This window comes from Parasteatoda tepidariorum, chromosome 4 (genome assembly GCF_043381705.1).
Source record: "Parasteatoda tepidariorum isolate YZ-2023 chromosome 4, CAS_Ptep_4.0, whole genome shotgun sequence".
Lineage (NCBI taxonomy): Eukaryota > Metazoa > Arthropoda > Arachnida > Araneae > Theridiidae > Parasteatoda > Parasteatoda tepidariorum.
In genome coordinates this window covers 1407153-1428215 of record NC_092207.1, presented here as the reverse complement: position 1 = coordinate 1428215, position 21063 = coordinate 1407153, and the positions used below count along the sequence as shown (strand labels likewise).

General features: G+C 32.2%; 1 protein-coding gene across 3 annotated transcripts in view; it reads right to left on the bottom strand.

Annotated features, from left to right (window-relative positions):
• Positions 1-17252, bottom strand: part of LOC107454697 (zinc finger CCCH domain-containing protein 3) — a 31240-nt gene extending 13988 nt beyond the window's left edge. Inside the window, exons 1-4 of one of the 3 annotated variants that reach the window (XR_011636679.1) lie at positions 17027-17231; positions 10860-12269; positions 5988-6027; positions 2826-2966 (exon numbers count right to left, since the gene is read on the bottom strand). Coding sequence is in view for 2 of the 3 variants with exons in the window: in XM_016071966.4 (XP_015927452.2) it covers positions 5984-6027; positions 10860-12269; positions 17027-17102 (1530 nt within the window). In the remaining variant the exon portion in view is untranslated. Of the gene's footprint in view, positions 1-2825; positions 2967-4600; positions 6028-10859; positions 12270-17026 lie in introns of those variants that run through there. The other 2 variants (XM_043052520.2, XM_016071966.4) reach the window with 2 other exon arrangements.
• Positions 17253-21063: the final 3811 nt, after the last annotated feature.

Sequence of the window (21063 nt, the reverse complement as noted above, 5' to 3'; positions counted from 1 at the left end):
CTACAAAATGAAGAAAATTGTGATCGCCACAAGGCGATTACACGTTACCCATTGACAAAATGGCTGTTGTCTCATTTTTAAACTTTATCGTGTTTTCATCTTGGACATCTTTAACTGTTAATCCTGAACTGCTCGGTACACAATTTTGCAGACATATTTAAATGCAGTTCAGAAACATTTTGTGTAAATTCTTTTGATGACTGAATAGACATTGAACAGCTAAACGAGATCAACATTAAAATTTTCGGATTGGTACAATGTTGTTCGATGGAGATTGTAGGCCGCGTCACACAACTGTTTCGGATTCACAAGTTCATACATGAAATATGATTTGAAAGCTAAGCTTTTTTTCAATTTTACATGAACAGTTAATGAATCAACGCTTGCTTAAGGTATTCTCGCCTACGTTCTTTGGCTTTTTCAGCCCTGGTAAGTTTAGACCTTGGTATAGTTTTTTTTTCTTCTTGTTTCAAGTCTAACTTTTGGGACCTAGTCAATCCATTTGGACCTTCCTTATTTGTGATATTCAACTGAATTAGTATTGAAAACGATCCAGTTTGAACTATAGGTTAGAATTTCTGACTCTTAACTAAAGCAATAAAAGCAAAAATATAGTTCAAATGAATAAATTATCTTTTATTCACATCTGAAGATGTATTTATGGGATCTTTCTAGTCCCATATCTCAAAAATAAACTCACCAACTTAGTGCATAACAAAATTAAAAATGAAAAAAAGAATTCTAAAAAAATTATCTAGCAGCAGCGATCGCCATAGCAACGCATGCAATGACGACGCATGCGCACTGTTTACTATTACTCTTGAACATAGCTGAAAAGTGCGATGACGGCCAAATAAGGTGCGCGCGCCATCAAACCCAAAACAACTCTCATTTTGCCAATGGGTAAAACGGTAAAAAAATGCATTCTGCTTGATACAAAAAGAAAAACTTTTAAAAAATATACATTTCTAATCAACAGTTAATGACAATAAAATATTGTTCTTCATATAAAATTAGAAGAAGAAACTTACTTTCTTCGTGTGGACTATTATAATCTAGAGCTCGGTACTTCTTTGATGTTTGAAACCTATTCCAATTATTATAATCCGCATATCTAATTTTGTAGTCTAGTGATAAAGGTAATTCTTTTTGAGATGGATGAAAGCTGTTGAAAACTGTTCCTAGAATATTCACACTGTTTTTACCAAGTAGCAGATTAAGGCAATATTTCTGTAGTTCTTCTTCGCTATCAACACCTTGAGTTACTAGAATTGTAAAAGAAAACTCAGAATTTGAAAAAAAGATTTTATAAACATTTTTGTTTATAAGTTCATAAGCATAATGTTTTTGTTCATAAACACTTTTGATGTCCTTTATGAAATACTTTTGGTAACTTCATCGAGTANGATATTATTGAAAAACAAAAACTTTTTATAAACAGTTTTAGCGTTAAAAAAAAAAACGCAAAAAGAAACGGGCGTAAATTGAAACAATCAGTACTTTCCCAAATCACTGAGTGAATTCAACTTGACCCTGAACTCAGAACAAAAGTACCCTTACCCCCTACGTCAAAAAAAGTGTTAGAAGTAAATAAAATAAACAAGAACAAAATTAAAATAAATTAAAAAGAAAAAGATTTCATAAGGATCTGACATTCTCTACCCGAATTGGAGCACTCGGGTTTCCGTTTCAAGTATGCGCGCATGCGCAAGTCATAACGTGGGTACGACATGAAGTCTGCGTGAATGATTACGCAGCAAACTCCCCATTTTTCGTGAAATGCATGCGATCCACCAGATATCACTGAAGGGTAAAAAAAAATTTTGAAAAAAAAAGCACTTTTTAAAAACGCCAACTGAAAAAAGCACCTTTAAAAGCTTTTAAAAACAAAATCCCCAAAAAAGCACCTTTAAGTACTTTTTACAAACGCTACGCACCCTGAATATGTATGTTACTAACTCAAAGTAATAAAAATGCTACGTTTACAAAAAAAGAAAACGAAACACATATTATTTTCATTGAATGTGTAATATTTTTTTATTCTAATATTATGGGCGATATTCTTACATTGTGTTACAAATGCAATAATTATTTCATAATCACATTTTGCAAATTATTATCACACTAGAAAAAATAAGTAAAAATAATGAAATAGGTAGCAGTAAATACCAAAAAACAGATCAATGTCAAAATCACGCGAATCGGAGTCTTCAAAAAAGGGGTTACTCAAATGCGTGTTTCGTTTCAAGATTTGATTGTTATAATAAATAATATCGGATTTTTAAAAACTATATGGAAATGTCTGCCACTAGATTTGAAAGCATTAAAGAATAAATTAAAGGGCAATTAAAAAAATTATTCCTTTTTAACCAATCAGTCAAATAATTTAAAGATTTAAATTAAAATGAAAAAGAAAATCGCTAAAGAAAATTTAAAAATTGAATTAAATAAGATTTACCAGATCTTGAATATTGATATTAAAATTTTAACAAAAATTTTGGGTTCATATTCTAACTTAATTATTTCTTGGCAAAAAAACAAAGTTAACTGTTACAATTAGTAAAATAGTTAATTATTTTAAATTCATTCCAAGGAATATAATTCTTTTTATTTACATCAGTCTTAAATTTATGGCAAAATTACAAATTAAAATGTGTTTAAATCAAAAAAACTTTTTAAATACTACAAATATCAGTTTGAATTATATCTTTTATAACTTTAAATAGAGAGAGAAAAAAAGAGAGGCATGCATGATGTTTAATATATACCAAATAAATAATGATCAACAGTACTTTATATAACATAATAAGAATGAAATATTTTACCTGGCCATCATTTTTGAAACTGGACTTAGAGTCTTTATCACAGGTTTCCAGATAAAAGATTTTCTATGTGAAGATAGTTTTGTACTTTTGATACCTGGAAAAATATTTATACATTATTTTATCAATCAAAACCTTAGATATCTATGATGAATAGATTAAAAATAAAGTGCATGTTAAGCAGATAAATAAATACCAAATACAGGGTGGCCACTCAAATCTAGAAAAAAAAAAAAATTCCCTGTGTTTTCTCAGTACATATCATACACAATATATTAAGAGGAACCACAGCAATTACTGTGCTAGATTGGGCTAACTATACTAATTTTAATTGAGGGAGAAACTTATAGGAAAAAAGAAACATACTCAAATAATGCTACAGTAAATGAAAATGTTTAGTTTAGCTGAAATATCATGGTTAAATATCCTATAGATTACGCTTTGAGTGGTCACCATTTTTTAAAGGACAAAAATAAGAAACAACATTCCCCGTATTTTCCCAGTTTGTTAAGAAAAAAAAATCAAAATTCCCTGTATTTTCCAGGTTTTCGCTGTTTTTCCTGTGGAGAGACAACCCTGTAAAATATAAAAGAAAGGTTGGCAGCTAAGTTACTTTTTAACTTATACTTATTTATAGCTTAGTGAAGCAAAAAATGCTTCAGAATCTCTCTTGATGTTTCTTTATTATAATACCTAAGAATAATTGCAAACAATAATTTATAATTCGGTTAAATTAGGAATTTCATTTGGCCAAATATAAAATTTCCCTTTCCCCAAAATTAAGATTTCACACGAATTAGGGGAGAGTCGGATTGCCCCGCTCACTTAAGGAGTATTGCTTATATTTCTGTATAATATTGAGTAATAATCAATATTTTTGTATGTTTCTATTGTTTTACCATCTAATTAAATAATGCAAAAAGAATAAACCAAAAAAGAATAGTTTAACTTAAAAAAATAGAAATTAAAAAAAAACATGTTTTTCAGCTCTTTTCAAAATGTGTCGGGTAGCCCCGCCCAGNTTGCTTTAGAAGCTCTCTAGATAAAACTACATATCGATTTCTACTGCTGTCTGCTAAAAACTGATACGCCCATTTCATAAAAATGTTATAGTTAATTTATTAATTTCCACCTCAAAATGGCAAAGATATGGGTGAGAGAGATTACTGATTAATGTGCTGAAATTTGAACAGGGTGTCAAAGGTGCCTCTTCTAAAGCAACATCATTCTTGGGAAACAGCAAGTGGTCAAAGCTAAAGAGAATTTTCATTCGTTTAAGGACAATATCAACGTTTTCCTCTTTTTCAAAATATATTTTATACTGCTTCAACATGGAATCAATGTAGATTATCATTTGCATTACATCTGAGGAAAATATAGAAAGCTCAGAATAATTTAAGACGGAGAGTAGTCTTTTGGAGCTAACAGGCAAATCTGCAGAGGAACTTCTTGAAACATACTTTCCTGGCCAAACATTTGTAATGCATTCTTTGTATTTTTAAACAATGAAGAAAGCAATAACTTTACCATATTTTGGAACTCCTCTATGCTTACTATACTTGAAATGAGGATAAGATGCTCTTTTATAATGTGCAATGAAGCCTTTATTTTACTGATGTGGTCGGCATATTCCCATGGTAAACGATCTGAAATGCTCTGCAAGATTATGAGGGGAAGATTTTAAACCTTCAGGTCATTTAGGTCTACAGAAGAATGTAGTGTGAGATTAGGATTGGGCATTGTTCTGCAAGACTACCGGATTATTCCCATGGTAAAAGATCTGAAATGTTCTGCTAGATTAGGTATGTGGAGAAGCTTTTAAACTGTCAGGTCATTGTGGTCTACGTAAAAATGTAGTATGAGATTAGGGTTGGGGATTGTTCTGCAAGACTACCGGAGGTAGGTGGAGGAGGGGGGTTCGCAGGAAAACGTTGTCACTTATTCAAGATACAAATTGTTCTGCAGGACTTCGTTTGTTCTGCGACGTACGTCGCAGTTTTAGGCACTTTCTGCTTCTGGGGTCATGTTAGGGGTAAATATGATAATGTTTATCTAAACATTAGTGTTCTAAGCACCAAATATTTTTACCAAATTAAATTACTTGTGGAAAATTAAGAACTTTCAATTATTTGAATTTATTCAAAAAAACTGATACACCTTCTTAAAAAACTTTTTCCATTTATCAAATATATATATACATAAATATCGGGAGGCGGATACAAATTCTAATCAAAAAGAAGCTTACAGAATGAAAGTGCAAGAGAAATACATATTTTATAGAGTAGCATCAATTTGAATTAAACATTTCAATAAAAGAAAATTTATAATGTTTAGATAAAAACCAAATTAAAAGAAATTTTTTATTGTGTTCAGTAGTTCCAGCTGGTCGCATATCATCAACAATCGACGGGCCGCACGCGGCCTTCAGGCCATAGGTTGTACACGCCTATTTTAAATAATCAAATTTACTTCATCAGTTACAGAGCTGCTCGTTGATTCAGACTTCCATTATGTTGCAGTTCCGTTTTGCCTTTTTGATTGATATCGCACTGCACCTAATTTTTTGCAACCAATTTTTGACAGGTAGGTACTGATGAACAATGGGCTATTGGTGACGGGTTGGGAAACATCCCCGAGGATGATCCCAAGACATACCATCTCAGTTTTGATCCTCTGCAGAGGGTTCCCCTATTTTGGTAGCCCGAAGTCAAGCACTTTACGGTAGAACAGTTTAACGAGGACTGATACCGCATGTCCGCATGATGATCAAAGCGGTCACTCACCAGCTTACCGACTGCAGAGCCAGGGATGCTTTTCTACTGGGAACCATGTCTTCACTATTAGTCCACAGTTTCAACATTTCTACCAACTGATGCAGAAACAAGGACAACAAATCCTTATTTTCCTTTCCATTGATAGATGCGGAATTCTGATAGTTTTAAAAAAATCTAAATATTAACACTATAAGAATAGCATATGACCGTTAAATGAAGATGCAGGAACGATGGATCAAGGTTAGACTGCTTTTGTTGCGGTACGGTTTCCTCAACACATTATTTTTGTGATTGAACTAGCATTTTATGAAATATCCAATTTACTGGCCGAAATTAAAATTTAATGTTTGTTAAATAATTATAAATATGAAATGCATTTTAGTAAACTTACCTCTCACCGCTCTTTGAAATGTTGGAATCACTTCTATATCCTAAAATACATAAAATTTTTTTAAGTATTATATAAACTGATAAAAAGTTTTTCGACAGTTTTTGATGAGGAAAAGAAGGTTTTGTTTGCACTCTACTTTTTAGCAATTTTTCATAGCATTTCTGGCACATTTTTACTGACTCACTCCACTTCTTAAACCACATGCCAAAAAGGGAAACCAATTAAATTCACTTTTATAATAGCTATTTTTTTTTAAATTTATACGATTCATAAATAAAATATATAGCAGGTCTATATTAATATACAAAAAATGCTTTTAATCAAAATTCAGAGTACATCCCAATCTGTGAAATTCCGGAAGCATAGGAAAAGCTTCTTCAAATTCAATCATTGAGACCTTGAGGGAGAAAATTCCTTCCTGAGGGAGAATTGAGGGAGATTTTTCCTTTTTTAAAAGTTTGATTACATTTTATTATAAAATCTTTTTTCTTTAAGAGTCCCAGTCAGACAGGATTTTATTATCTTTATGTTAACCTTTGAAGATTTTTCAGTATGGAATTTACTTATTTATTCTATAACTAATTAATGTTTTAATATTTTTTTGAAAACAATTTTGTTTCAGTTTATGTAGTGAAATATGTTTTAATATTAAATTTCAAGTTAAAGAATTTTGAATTACAAGGTTTGTAAGTGTTTTTAAAACTTGAATTTTGACAAAGTTTAAAAATTTTACAACATTAAAATTCATGAACTAAGAAAACATTTGTTAGATAAATAAATACTAAAAGGGTTTTTTCTTTGTTTGATTGCTTGTAATAAAGTTTAGTTCTTCAGTTTTGTGAAACCAGTTTTTGGTGACGTAGCATTCAACTTATGTCATCGACTATGAGTGTTCGACAGGCCTTTTTACATTTACTGTTGGTTGATAGCTCATGCCCTAATCTATAGCAGGTGGAGAGTACTTCAGCTTCAGTTCATTATGTTGTATTCTTACTTTTTGTTGTTTCGTTACTCTGTTCGTCAGTGAGCGATGTGCTTGTTTTTAAATAAATAGTTTACCATGGACTGTTTTAATGAAAGTTAATACAGGCGAACCCCGCTATAGTGAACACTCAGATGCAGTGAAATTTTTTAGCGGTCCCGTCCGTACTCCTATTTAAATAATGTTATTTTTAACGCTTATAGTGAACAGCTTAGAACTTGGAAACTCGGTTATAGTGGACTTAAATTTCATTTCTTTAAATATCTTTTTCAATCCTCCATCTTTAAACTTATAGGTGTTGGGACTGAAAATGAATGCATTCCTATAAAATGTGCCATATTTCACTCTTTTATGCTCATCACTTTTAACTATACTGTAATAAATGTCAAACAGAATCTTATACTCCCCCCTCCCTGACAAGCCTTGCTTTGGCTTGCTCTACAACTAGTTAACTTGGCCACCTGCTGAATTTTTGGAATTTTCTTATCTATTCGAACCTTATTCTTTACAAATCACCCCTTGACAATCAAGAAGGGGAACAATTTAACTCATTCTACAGCTGCTCTCTTTATATTCTTACATTATCTATTTGAGACAAGATTTTTATTTCAAAAGCAGTGAAAATGGCAAATTCTCTGAAGAGAAAAGCGTTTTCGATAGAGGACAAAGTTAAAATTGTAAAGCGTATTGAAGATGGAACCAATCAATCGGCACTGTGTAAGGCATTTTCCTTGTCAAAATCTACAGTTTCAAACATTTGGAAAAATCGAAGTACAATTCTTGCAGCATGCGACAAAAATATGGTATCATCGAAAAAACTGTGTGGAGCTAAAAAGAGAAAACGTAGAAGAAGCTTTGTTAAAATGGTTCACCACTCAGCGGGATAGAAATCTTCCTGTAACCGGACCCATGCTTCAAATTAAAGCGAATAAGTTTGCTGAAAAATTAGAGGAAAGGGAATTTGTGTGCTCCAATGGATGGCTGGATAGATTCAAAAAATGGAATAATATTTCTTCAGGAAAGATTATTGGAGAAGAAGCGAGTGTTGATGCAACGTATGTGGAAAACTGAAGTGTGGCCAAGTATTATACAGAATTATGAAGAGAAAGACATTTTTAATGCTGACGAAGCTGGACTATTTTACAAATTGATTCCCAATCAGACGTTAAAATTTGAAGGAGAAAAATGCACTAATGGGAAACTCTCCAAAGTGAGAAAAACTGTTGTTGTTTTTGCTAACACGAATGATTCGGAAAAGCAAAAACTAACTGTCATAGGTAAATCTCAAAAACCAAGGTGCTTTAAAAATGTTAAAAAACTAAGTACTTTTTTCATCAAATTTTGCTTTATTATCTGTTAATTAGTTAATAATTTTTTAAGTGACTTATGTAAAATTGCAAACCTAATTTTCAATCATTCTTCTGTCTCAATCATTCACTCTTCATTCTTCATTCAATGTCTTATGCAAAAAATATTCTTCAAAAAATTTGGATATAATGAACCATCGGTTACAGTGGACACATTACTGAGTTCGCAGACCAGGGTTGGGTTTTTGGCGTCAAAAAGTGGTTTTTAACATGACAAGGGTATAATACTGGTTTAAACCGTCAAAATCTGAAGTTTGCCAAGAAAATATATAAACTTCAAAACTACCAACAGTTGCCATGCATTATATTGAAATTTATTTATACTATAGGTAATCAGCAGGTTTTAAAATATTTTTTNAGACAGGATTTTATTATCTTTATGTTAACCTTTGAAGATTTTTCAGTATGGAATTTACTTATTTATTCTATAACTAATTAATGTTTTAATATTTTTTTGAAAAAAATTTTGTTTCAGAAAAATTTGGAATTTACTTATTTATTCTATAACTAATTAATGTTTTAATATTTTTTTGAAAAAAATTTTGTTTCAGTTTATGTAGTGAAATATGTTTTAATATCAAATTTCAAGTTAAAGAATTTTGACAAAGTTTAAAAATTTTACAACATTAAAATTCATGAACTAAGAAGACATTTGTTAGATAAATAAATACTAAAAGGGTTTTTTCTTTGCTTGATTACTTGTAATAAAGTTTAGTTCTTCAGTTTTGTGAAACCAGTTTTTGGTGACGTAGCACTCAACTTATGTCATCGACTACGAGTGTTCGACAGGTCGTTTTACATTTACTGTTGGTTGATAGCTCATGCCCTAATCTATAGCAGGTGGAGAGTACTTCAGCTTCAGTTCATTATGTTGTATTCTTACTTTTTGTTGTTTCGTTACTCTGTTCGTCAGTGAGCGATGTGCTTGTTTTTAAATAAATAGTTTACCATGGACTGTTTTAATGAAAGTTAATACAGGCGAACCTGGGATATAGTGAACACTCAGATGCAGTGAAATTTTTTAGCGGTCCCGCCCGTACTCCTATTTAAATAATGTTATTTTTAACACTTATAGTGAACAGCTTAGAACTTGGAAGCTCGGTTATAGTGGACTCAAATTTCATTTCTTTAAATATCTTTTTCAGTCCTCCATCTTTAAACTTGTAGGTGTTGGGACTGAAAATGAATGCATTCCTATAAAATGTGCCATATTTCACTCTTTCATGCTCATCACTTTTAACTATACTGTAATAAATGTCAAACAGAATCTTATACTCCCCCCTCCCTGACAAGCCTCGCTTTAGCTTGCTCTACAACTAGTTAACTTGGCCACCTGCTGAATTTTTGGAATTTTCTTATCTATTCGAACCTTATTCCTTACAAATCACCCCTTGACAATCAAGAAGGGGAACAATTTAACTCATTCTACAGCTGCTCTCTTCATATTCTTACATTATCTATTTGAGACAAGATTTTTATTTCAAAAGCAGTGAAAATGGCAAATTCTCATTCGATAGAGGACAAAGTTAAAATTGAAAAGCGTATTGAAGATGGAACCAATCAATCGGCACTGTGTAAGGAATTTTCCTTGTCAAAATCTACAGTTTCAAACATTTGTAAAAATCGAAGTACAATTCTTGCAGCATGTGACAAAAATATGGTATCATCGAAAAAACTGTGTGGAGCTGAAAGAGAAAACGTAGAAGAAGCTTTGTTAAAATGGTTCACCACTCAGCGGGATAGAAATCTTCCTGTAACCGTTCCCATGCTTCAAATTAAAGCGAATGAGTTTGCTGAAAAATTGGAGGAAAGGGATTTTGTGTGCTCCAATGGATGGCTCGATAGATTCAAAAAATGGAATAGGTAATATTTCTTCAGGAAAGATTATTGGAGAAGAAGCGAGTGTTGATGCAACGCATGTGGAAAACTGAAGTGTGGCCGAGTATTATACAGAATTATGAAGAGAAAGACATTTTTAATGCTGACGAAGCTGGACTATTTTACAAATTAATTCCCAATCAGACGTTAAAATTTAAAGGAGAAAAATGCACTAATGGGAAACTCTCCAAAGTGAGAATAACTGTTCTTGTTTTTGCTAACATGAATGGTTCGGAAAAGCAAAAACTAACTGTCTTAAGTGCTGATGACACTAGGCAACCAAGTGGAGGCAACTAAGTTAAGAAACCGGTTTTTGGTTTCTCGTTATGTATGTTCAGCTGAACATACATACCCTCCATAAATGAAATAGTTTAGTATAGCTGAAATATGGTTAAATATCCCATAGATTACACTTTGAGTGGCCACTGCTATTTAAAAGACAAAAATAAGAAACAAAATTCCTTGTATTCTCCCAGTTTGTTAAGAAAAAAAAATCAAAATTCCCTGCATTTTCCAGGTTTTCCACGTGGTGTGGAGTGGCAACCCTGCATAAGGAACCCTTTTTCTATTTGAAAAGAACCCTTAAAAAGAACACTTTTTCAAATGGCCAAAAAAAAAAGCTTTAAACATATAAAATTAACATACCTTTGAAACTTTTATTTGTATACTTCGAATCAGCAAACTTTTTGTATGGGTTGAAATACTTGGCTTTTATCATTTTGACCGTTCTACCTTGAACAGAATATGAATTTATAAGCCTGTTTTTACTTTTGTACAATCTTTTTCTGGACTTGGAGAGCTTCTTTTTGTTTTCGGCCGCAAGTTCTAACAATAAGTCGACATCAACGCCAGTAGAACTATTTGGAGACTTCACAACATTCTCTAACAAACTTTTAGAAAGTTTATAAGATTTATTTAAAGTTGGATTTTGTCTGTGTTTAACAGCTGATCTATAGAAGTGTGGACTATATTTTTTACAAACTTTATTTGGTGTTTTTTTCGGCGGAGAAAAACTGTTTTGAACACTTTTGACAAATATTCTCTTTGAACAACTCCTGGGAGTGTTCCCTAGTCTGCAACTCTTTAGTACAGTTGAACTGATATGCGTTTGCAAGGCCACATTACGACTAGGCGATAGTCCTTTATTTACAACTTTGTACTGTGTTTTAATACTTTCTTTGGACATTTGGTTAACAAGACTTTTTTGAACTGAAAACTTATTTGAGGCTCTGTTCAACCTAAAATCTTGTTTCTGAAGAACTTTGTCCACAGGGCGGCTCAAATTTTTACATTGTGAAGCAGATAGATTCGAAGACTTAACAAATTTTTGCCTGCAATTATTATAGTTCAATTTAGTCTTGTTTTCTAGGAGATTCTTTTTAGCTTTATTCAATACATTGGCTGAATTTTTTGTAGTAGCATTTAATAAGTTCTTAACAGCATTCATTTTTTCTAACAAAACTGTATGCGATTTTAAGTTGCCTTTCTGACGATGGGCATTGTTTTCAGTATATACTAGCTTAGGAACATTTCCCATACTTGAAACAACTTTATTAAAATTTGAATAGGAATTAATTTTAATTGAACTTTGTTTTATATTTTGCAAATCTTTTTTTCCTTCCACTTTGGCCAAGCTGTTTATTTTTTTAAACCTAGAGGAATTTCTGGATTTTAGCTGTTCCGTAACAGCTTTGATTTCTCCCATCAAAGTTTTTGACTTTTTAGAAGCTTCTTGGTTCATTAATAACTTAGTAGTAACTCCTGCATTACTTAAAGCTAATTTTTTAGTATTATAGATTATGGAAGAGGAATTGCTTTTATCAAGCTGTGAACCATTCATGACTTTTTTCAAATGGTGTTTAGAAACTGTCATTTTCGATGATGAATTGTGAATAACAGTTGTCTGGATTAAAGGATTTTTCTCTTTCGTATTCTTCAAGTCACTCACTTTATTAAAAGTGAACATTGGTTTGGAAGAACATGTTGGTCGTTGTATGAAAAAAGTTGATGTGCAAGGCAAATTTTTTTCTTTTTTTTCATGTTGAGCAAGCAAATCTGAAAAATAATTACTTTTGATTAATTGCAAAATACACGAATTGAATATTTGTACTAATTGAGGATTATAAAATTAGAATGCACCACTGAATAAAATATTTTTTTAAGAATTCTCTTGGAAACTTTCAGTCCCCTGCTCTATTCTTTTCTGCAATCTTGGAGTATGCCTTCAAAATCAATTTATAATTGCTTTTGCAAAGTACTATATAATGAAAACCTTTAGATCAGGGGTCCCCAACCTTTTTGTACCTAAGAGCAAATGCCAGAATATCGGTCGAATGGCGGGCACCATTTATTTCTTCAAGATAAATTCATAGTTGGTAGACATAGGTAATACTACACACTACATATAATGCACACAAAATTTAATTTTAGAAGTTAATTCATTATATGAATATAATTAGTATTAATATTCTTGTCTAAAATAAATGATTACTAAATTGCTTGCAAAATATACAAAGTATAGTCAGTATAGAAGTCAGCTATATACATAGTAAAGAAGTCAGCTATATTTTGCTTCGTGCTTTTATATCTGTAGGGATGCAGGTCGTTTTCCTGGCGATTTCTATTTTGGTTGTGTTTATCATCAATATTGAAAAAGCAAAAAAAAAATAAATAAATAAACAAAAAATTTTATAGCATTTAATGGGAAAATGAAAAACTGAAATATTTTATCATTGGGCACAAGCAGTGGGCGCACTTAGACCGATTGACGGGCGCCATGGTGCCCGCGGGCATAGGGTTGGGGACCCCTGCTTTAGATTGATTAAATGAAGGTCTAGCTTAGGATTATTAATACTTTTCTTTAGCAAATTTAACATTAAGAAATGTGCCTCATAACTAGTTTTCTTATTATTTAAAATATATATTATCAAACATCAGTCTTGTAAATGATTTTAAAAAAACTGTGGCAGAATTTTTTTGACTATGTGAGACGAAACCCTCTAGCACTAATATCTTTCTGCAAAATACTTTTAATAATAACAAACATATAAGTTACTCATTTAAAATAACAAAAGCACTGTCCTTACAAAAAAAGGAAGAAAAAAAACTATATAATTTTTTTAAAATTGAACATGTAATAATTTTTTATCCTAATAGTATGGGTGAAATTCTCGGTGGGGCACAAATTATATATGGGTGATTTTGTTGGGGGGGAGGGGGGAGCACAAATTATTTCCTTCTTCGCATTTTGTAAATAATCATCACAAATAAAAAAAAAATGTATAAAAATCATGAAATCCGTGTTGTGTGTTGATCAGTGGTAGTATTATGTGTGTTGATCAGTGGTAGTATTATATGTGTTGATAAGTAGTAGTATTAGAAATAAAATACATAACAGGAAGCATTTGTTGCATCAATACTGCGATATCACCTTTGAGTGGGAATCGACCATACTATAGTTGAATTCCAAGCGTAACAGAGGGGAAATCACACAAATATTTTATTCTAAAAAGTATATTGAATACTTCTGAAAACAAAAAATTCTACAGGAATATGCTACTTTAAACTGCAATGTTTAATTAATGGGTATAAAATAATAAAAGAGCCTCATAATTAAATTACAAGCTAATTACTTGTAACAGAGGGGATAAATAAAATCCCCTATGGGAATTTTCCGACATGCACTGTTATTAACATAAAATTCTGTGATTTGGACTATCCTAAACATTATCTGCAATTTTTAAAAAAAAATTATCACATTTCAAGGTTAAATAAATTATCATAGCTTCGTATCATAAAGTGATAATCGAACGTATATTTCCCTGAAGTTCAACCAACATTCAACCTTGTTTTAAGCAGTCTGTGAATCATAATTTTTTTTTATGTATTTATTTCAGTGTATATAACCAGGGGTCTGTCCAGACATTTTGTGAAAGGTCCGTTTTTCGTGAAATTGTGAAAAAATTACTCACATTCTTTCAACCCGGGTCCGCTTTTATGAANATTCACCTATATAACTAACCCCCGTGGCAGAATCATGGCGACATTGTCGCAGAACTTAACATATTTGCTGCAGAAAGATTTTTTATTTCGAAAGAAAAACAGCTTGGTTTATTTTACTTGCAGAATTTTTTGAAAGATTATTTTTTTTCAGCAGAACTTTTTGTCCTTTTTTTCTGCAGAAGTATTTCCTAAAAATGCCTTGTTCGCATATCGGAGGTGGAAGAAACGCTTCCGATTTCTTTTTTTTTTAAAACTTTCCTTTGAGAATAAATTTTTTCTTGCAATGACTGGCTTCATCTAGAATTTCAGATTGACATTATAAAAAGTAATTTCCAAATCGATAAAATAATAAAAAGGTTAACTATACAAATATAATTTTTTAGAACAGAAGGATATTGCCAATGATATTAATTAGAATATGTATTCTTTTATGCATAGATTAAAAAAAAAATCTTTCATTTATAATTAAAAAAATATAGAATACTTTTCTATTTTATTCATGAAGGCTTTTTTTCCCCTTCTTGTTTTTTGTAAACAAAAAGCACTTTTGTTACTTGAAATTAGTAACATATTTATATAGCTAACCTATATATTTGCTAACTATTAAAAATGTCTTTCAGAAAGATATTAGTACTAGAGAGAATTGTCGCAGAAAGCTAAAACCAAACTGTACCCACTATTCACTGTTAAATTCTTCACTTACACAAAAGATGGACAAAAGGATTTTTGAAGATTAGTTAATTGGTATCTCTCAATGTCTGATCGGCAAATCAAAGATTTCAATAGGAAGAAGGAGACTAGATTAGTTGAAAATAAATGGGTACCTTTAAATGGTATTTAGGCATTCTCTTATTTCAACAAAAAAGCAAATAAAGATGTAATGTTTTTCTTTTCTTCCGATGCCCACCTGATTGACACTCTTCATTCAAGTTAGCTATATAAATTAGATAGATTTGCTGGTCATTCTTTTAAGGGCACCATATGAGGTGGGCTAACGTTGCTCCCTCAGTAATGACATATAATACAGGGCAGGGTTGGAGTTTTTGCCGGCAAAAAGGGTTTTTTGCCAGGACAGTGGCAAAAACCTGGTAAAAACCGGCAAAAACCAAATTATCTAAATTACTGATTAAATATTATTACAAAATACTTGAAACAAATTTAAATCAATCATAAGGAATAATAATTTTGATACATTACATGAAAAAATTATTTTTAACATATTAATAATTAATATAATGGTAATAATTTTTAAAAGATTGAAAGTTTGTGATCTCTTTTCATTTTAGAATCCTAAAATAAATGTTTTTTTACAAATAAATAAATATTATTATTTGCATAATATTATTATTTATTATAAAAAATGATTATTTGTACAATAATTAACTACACATATTGATAGATATTTTATGTTTTAAATTATAGTTATATTAATTTAAAATAAGTTCATTTCACTGGAAAAAAAAGAATAATCACAAATTTTCCAATCAATAATGTTTTAAACTACTAAAATGATATATTATTACATTATCATTTAATTATGGAATAATAATTTTGTTAATTTTTTTGTAATTATTTATATTTATAGTATATATTTCAATTTTAGGAATAATTTTGTATCAAAAATGTGTTTTTGTCCTCTCATCTTGGAAAATATAGGTTTTTGCCACTTTTTGCCAATTTGCTTGGCAAAAACCTGTTTTTGCCAGGACGGTTTTTACCGGTATTTACCATGGTTTTTTCCACCTGTGGCAAAATCTTGCCAACCCTGATACAGGGAATAAAAGAACATACAAGCATTGTTCAGGATTAAAAACCCAGGATCTTTCTAATCTACACAGTCCGGTCGGTAGATGTAATACTTAATAAATTCATTTGTGTTTTCAAAATAAAATGAATTTTCCTAAATATGCCGAATAACTTATCAGATTTTAACGAATATTGAAAATCTTAGGAAGGTCACAGCGACCTCCCATCTTGGTGCCCCAGTCCATTTCAAATATTCTTGTGGCAAATAAAAGTTTTTAATCAAATAATATCTTACCGCTTTCATTTTTTGAGATTATTTATTTAATTCAACTATGTAGTGTAAATGAATAAGTGTTTTATACTAGTTCTGCATTTAAAACAATTAAATATGAAAAAAAGCTTTTCAAAAAAAATATTTTTCTCCTTCCTTTCCTCAATTTTTTTCTTCTTCTTTTTTGTTGAAGAAAACCCCTGTATTTAAACATTTATCCAAAGAAGTCAAAATTTAACACCCAACATTACAATTTTAATAGGTTATAATGTTGTTTCCTATAATAATTTAAATAGTGTCACGCTTTCATGTTTTTAATCAGATGCATTATAAAAAGTTCGTTAAAATAATTTATTCATAATGATAAGAAAGAAAGACATCACAATAAAATATGTTATAAGGCAATGTTAAATTTTTTCTTAACGGTTTTCAGTTTAAATGAATATTGGGTGGCCCATCAAAAATAGCTGGAACCTAGGGGGCGAACACACCTTCAGGTTGGTCCTAATTTACATCCGATAAAAAAACTTAAACCCTGCCTACTGAAGAAGGTCTATGATTTTAACTCATATCGCTAATTACAACACAAAACTGTAATACAAAGAGTATTTTTTATGCCTAAATGTACATCGTGCGATAATATCAATTTACAATATAAATTTTATCAGCTTAAAAGGGTATCAAATGGTTAAACAAAATAGCAGGCTGATAAGTGAATAAAACTTTACTTTTAAAATATAATTAATAAAGATACAAAAGTATTTTCCATGAGTAAAAATCAATTCGTACTAACTTGTATAAAACTCTAATTCTTTTTGCAAGAAATCTTTTCTGGACTTATTTTTCTTATTTGATATATTATTAAACATCGTGTTTCCAAACACCTAGGCCTGTTTGTAAATTTAAACCAGTCATCGAGTTTATCGTTCCTAATAAGATGAAAAAGTTTTCTCAGTTTAAGTTTAATTCTTGGCCACATTTAATTATTCTCAAAAGTACGCCTTGCCAAGGTTGAACTAGATCCGTAACTTAACTGTTACGGCCTTGTGACGTACTGTTCTGCTTTACGTCACAGTAAAGCAGAACTCTCTACCTATGGCAACACTTCACATGCTTTCCCCAGTAGCGTCTCTTGATTTTCATATAAATTAAAATCTTTTAAGTGGAAAACTGTATGGATCTGAAAACTACATTAAACATAGTTCTAAAGAAAAGCATCACGGAAAATTTTAAAAAACATTTTTATTAAATAAAAAGGAAAAATACACCTATGGACAAAAAAATTAGCGCACCTTAGTTTGGTTCTTTAGTTCTTAATGCTTTAGTTCTAAAGAAAAGCATCACGGAAAATTTTAAAAAGCCTTTTTATTAAATAAAAAGGAAAAATGCACCTATGGACACGCAAATGGATTTGATCATTGTTCTGCATTTGCAGGTTTGGGTGCTCAGTTTTGGCTTATAAGCCATCCAGGGTAACGAAGGATTCGAACCTGCTACCTCCACGCTTTATACAGCGTTTGGCGGGTGATAAAGATCCGCCAATAAATAGAGCTTTTTACGATGTTCGCACTGTCCAGAATGCCAGCCTTTTAGTAACCCTATTTTTTGGTGATCAGCTGAAATAGATGATCGCTAAACGAATTCTGTTGCCAAGAGCTTGATGGACGAAATTTCGAGGGCGAGCGAAAATGGCGGCAAATTTTTAAGATAGGTGTGTACGTACTTTATTTACGTCGCACTAGAACTGCACAAGAGGCTATTGGCGATGGTCTGAGAAACATCCCTGCGGATGATCTGAAGACGTGCCATCGCAATTTTGATCCTCTACAGAGGAGATGGCTGCCTTGCTTTGGTAACCCGACCAGCTGTAGGCGAAGTTAAGTACTTTACGGTAGAACAGTTTAACGAGAACCGAAAACATGCACCCTCGATCCCAGGGGCCCCCACCAGGGGGGGGGGAGTTGGCGCAAGATGCGCCCACTTAAAGCTGGGGGGGGGGATTTTTACACTAAATAAAACGAATAGTTTTGGGGGGAATTTAGAATTTGCACAAGAATGTGCCCAAGAGCTTGGGGGGGATGGGGCCACTGCTCGATCCCTACGCAGACTGATCAAAGTGGTCACAGATCAGCTTACCTGCCGCAGCCAGTGAATTCGGTGTTCTACTGGGAACCGTGTCTTCACGATCAGACCACTGCGGACAAAGATTTTGTGCTGAAGTAGTGAAATGAATAGGCGAAGAGACTATCAACGGTTAACTTTTAAATTTGATCATAGCTCGAAATGCACGTTTACAAAAATGGACATAGCTTGAAAACCGCTTTTACGAAAATGAACGCAGCTCAAAATACGTTGGTTTTGAGTTTGGAAACACGATTTGAGGTTGGTTTTGAGGTATTCATTTGCACCTTTTTCAACCTCAACGACGTATTTAAATAAAAACCTCTTTTATACCTTTAAAATATACCTCGTTTATACCTTATTTATACCTCGATTTTTTCATAAGGGGAGCACCTTGCAGCCAAAGTCACGAGAGCAACATTAACCACAACACACATACCTGTCCATAGGATGAGCCATATTCACACAACAGAGCACTGAGAGAAACAGTCATGCCCCGAGCGGGATTCGAACCCGCAGCCACTGGCTTCTCAGTTAGGCCCACTAACCGCTCCACCACTTTCCGGCACTGTTCCTGAACTGATATCCAACTCAACATGGCTGTTTTGTAAACTGTCGATGTCGACTCACATGTCATCTGTCAAATGAACTCTACGGGTCTGGTTACTATGCCTTTACGTATCTAATATAGTTATTGGTATTGAAGCAGACTGGGTCTGGTATCAAACTGAATCTCTTCGACGCCGGTTAAATACGATGTTCGTACTCACGTATCATCGAGTGAATGCCATTTAAGTACGGCACTCGTACAAGAAAAACATCGTGAAAAGTTTTGTGCACAGTGATTAAAAAAAATTGAGATTTTGGAAGTGAGTACAAAAAAAAATTCAAATAAAAAGTAATATTTTTATAGTGGAGAATAATTTGAAAAACGAAAAACGAGGGGCGTCATGAAATACATAACAGTAGATATATATACACATACATATACACATTTTCTTACTCATATGCATCCACATATACATCCACATACACAAACATATTCCACATACACATCCACATTCAGATACAATTACAATTACAGATATACATACACATATTTTCATGAGCGCACATACATACACTAATATAACATTACTGTTATATATTTCATGCTCCCCGCGTTTTTCGTTTTTCAAATTTTTATTTTCTAATTATTATTCTCCACTACAAAAACGTAGTTTTTAAAAATATTATTTTTCATTTTGATTTTTTTTTCTTTTTTATGCGTCGTACGCTAGCTTCAAAAACTTTAAATTTTCGTGAAATTTCGAGATTTGAAAATATTTTAGAATTCACGAGGGCCTTTACTTAAGCTTTCTTACGTGGTGAAAGGTCGCTCTTTTTGTTCCAATTGTTTAGTTAATAATAATGGAAAATAAGGTTTTTAATTTTTAATAATTTTAAGGTTTTTCATCCTATGGACTATATATATTTTCCTCTTTTTTTACACAATATTTTTTCAAGATAATTCACCTCGTCAAGATTTTTAAAATTGCGTGAATATATTTCTATAATAGTAATTTGCTCTACCTTCAGATTGAGTGAGGACTTTTCAACATATAAAGCTTTTAAAAACCATTTCATTATAGACACTCTGCGCACTACCTAATTTAATGAATGGCACTGTAACCTTCTAGTAAATAATAACTAGAAGACCTAATTTTTGGGTTTACGACAACTATTGTTCAACTCCGCAGCCTTGTAATTTTGAACCCAATCCAGAAGACAAGGGAACTTCTGGATCGATTGTTGGAAGCAATTTGCCTTTATGGAAGAATTTTTGATGGTACTGACCCGCATTTGCGCTACAGGGTGAGGAAAACCACGAAAACCCCACACGGTTAGCCTAGCGACAAGAAGACTAACCCATGATCCGTCAACCACTCAGGATATTTTTCGTTAGTTCTTTGATCAGTGCAAGCCTGATGCGGAATTCACATCGACCAGCCATCGCTGGGATTCAAACCCGGGACACCTCATTGGAAAGTAAACGCTCTAACCCCTGAGCCATCGTGGTTCTTGCTGCAGACATTGTGCAGATGCGGTCTGACACTAAGAGAAAGAGATGGCCACCTGTGTTAAATGCGATGATCCCAGGGTTTTAAAGCATTACAAACGCCTTCAGCGAAACATATTTAATAACAAAACAAGGAATGATGCTCATGGTATAACGCGGTAGAGGAAACTGAATGCAATTAATCCTTCTACGTTACTGGGCAGAGCGCCATCTGGTGGATTTTAGAAATTATTGACATTGTGAAATATTATTTACAATCTGATCAACCTACTGATCAGGGTGCGTATTATCATGCGTGTTTTTCCAAGAGCTTATCTACTGGACAACCTCTAAGAACGAGGAGAGGTAAGGTTGCAGGCAGACAGTTTCTTACACTTGCTTTTTTTCCGGGTTTTAGCTTTAAGACAATTAAAAACCAAATTATTAATAACATTCTTTGGACATTGACAGAATCACTCCCTTCCTTTTAGACAATTTTGGGCAGAATTATTACAAACCAAACCTATGTGGTGCCGTCTCCTTGTTGTAAAGGATAGGCTCTAAGTAAAGAGCGTCTCGAAAGCATCAGTAACTTGAAAATAAAATTATAAAACTTTTACTATCGAGTATTATATACATTTGTTATTCACTATACTTTTACTATCCTCTTT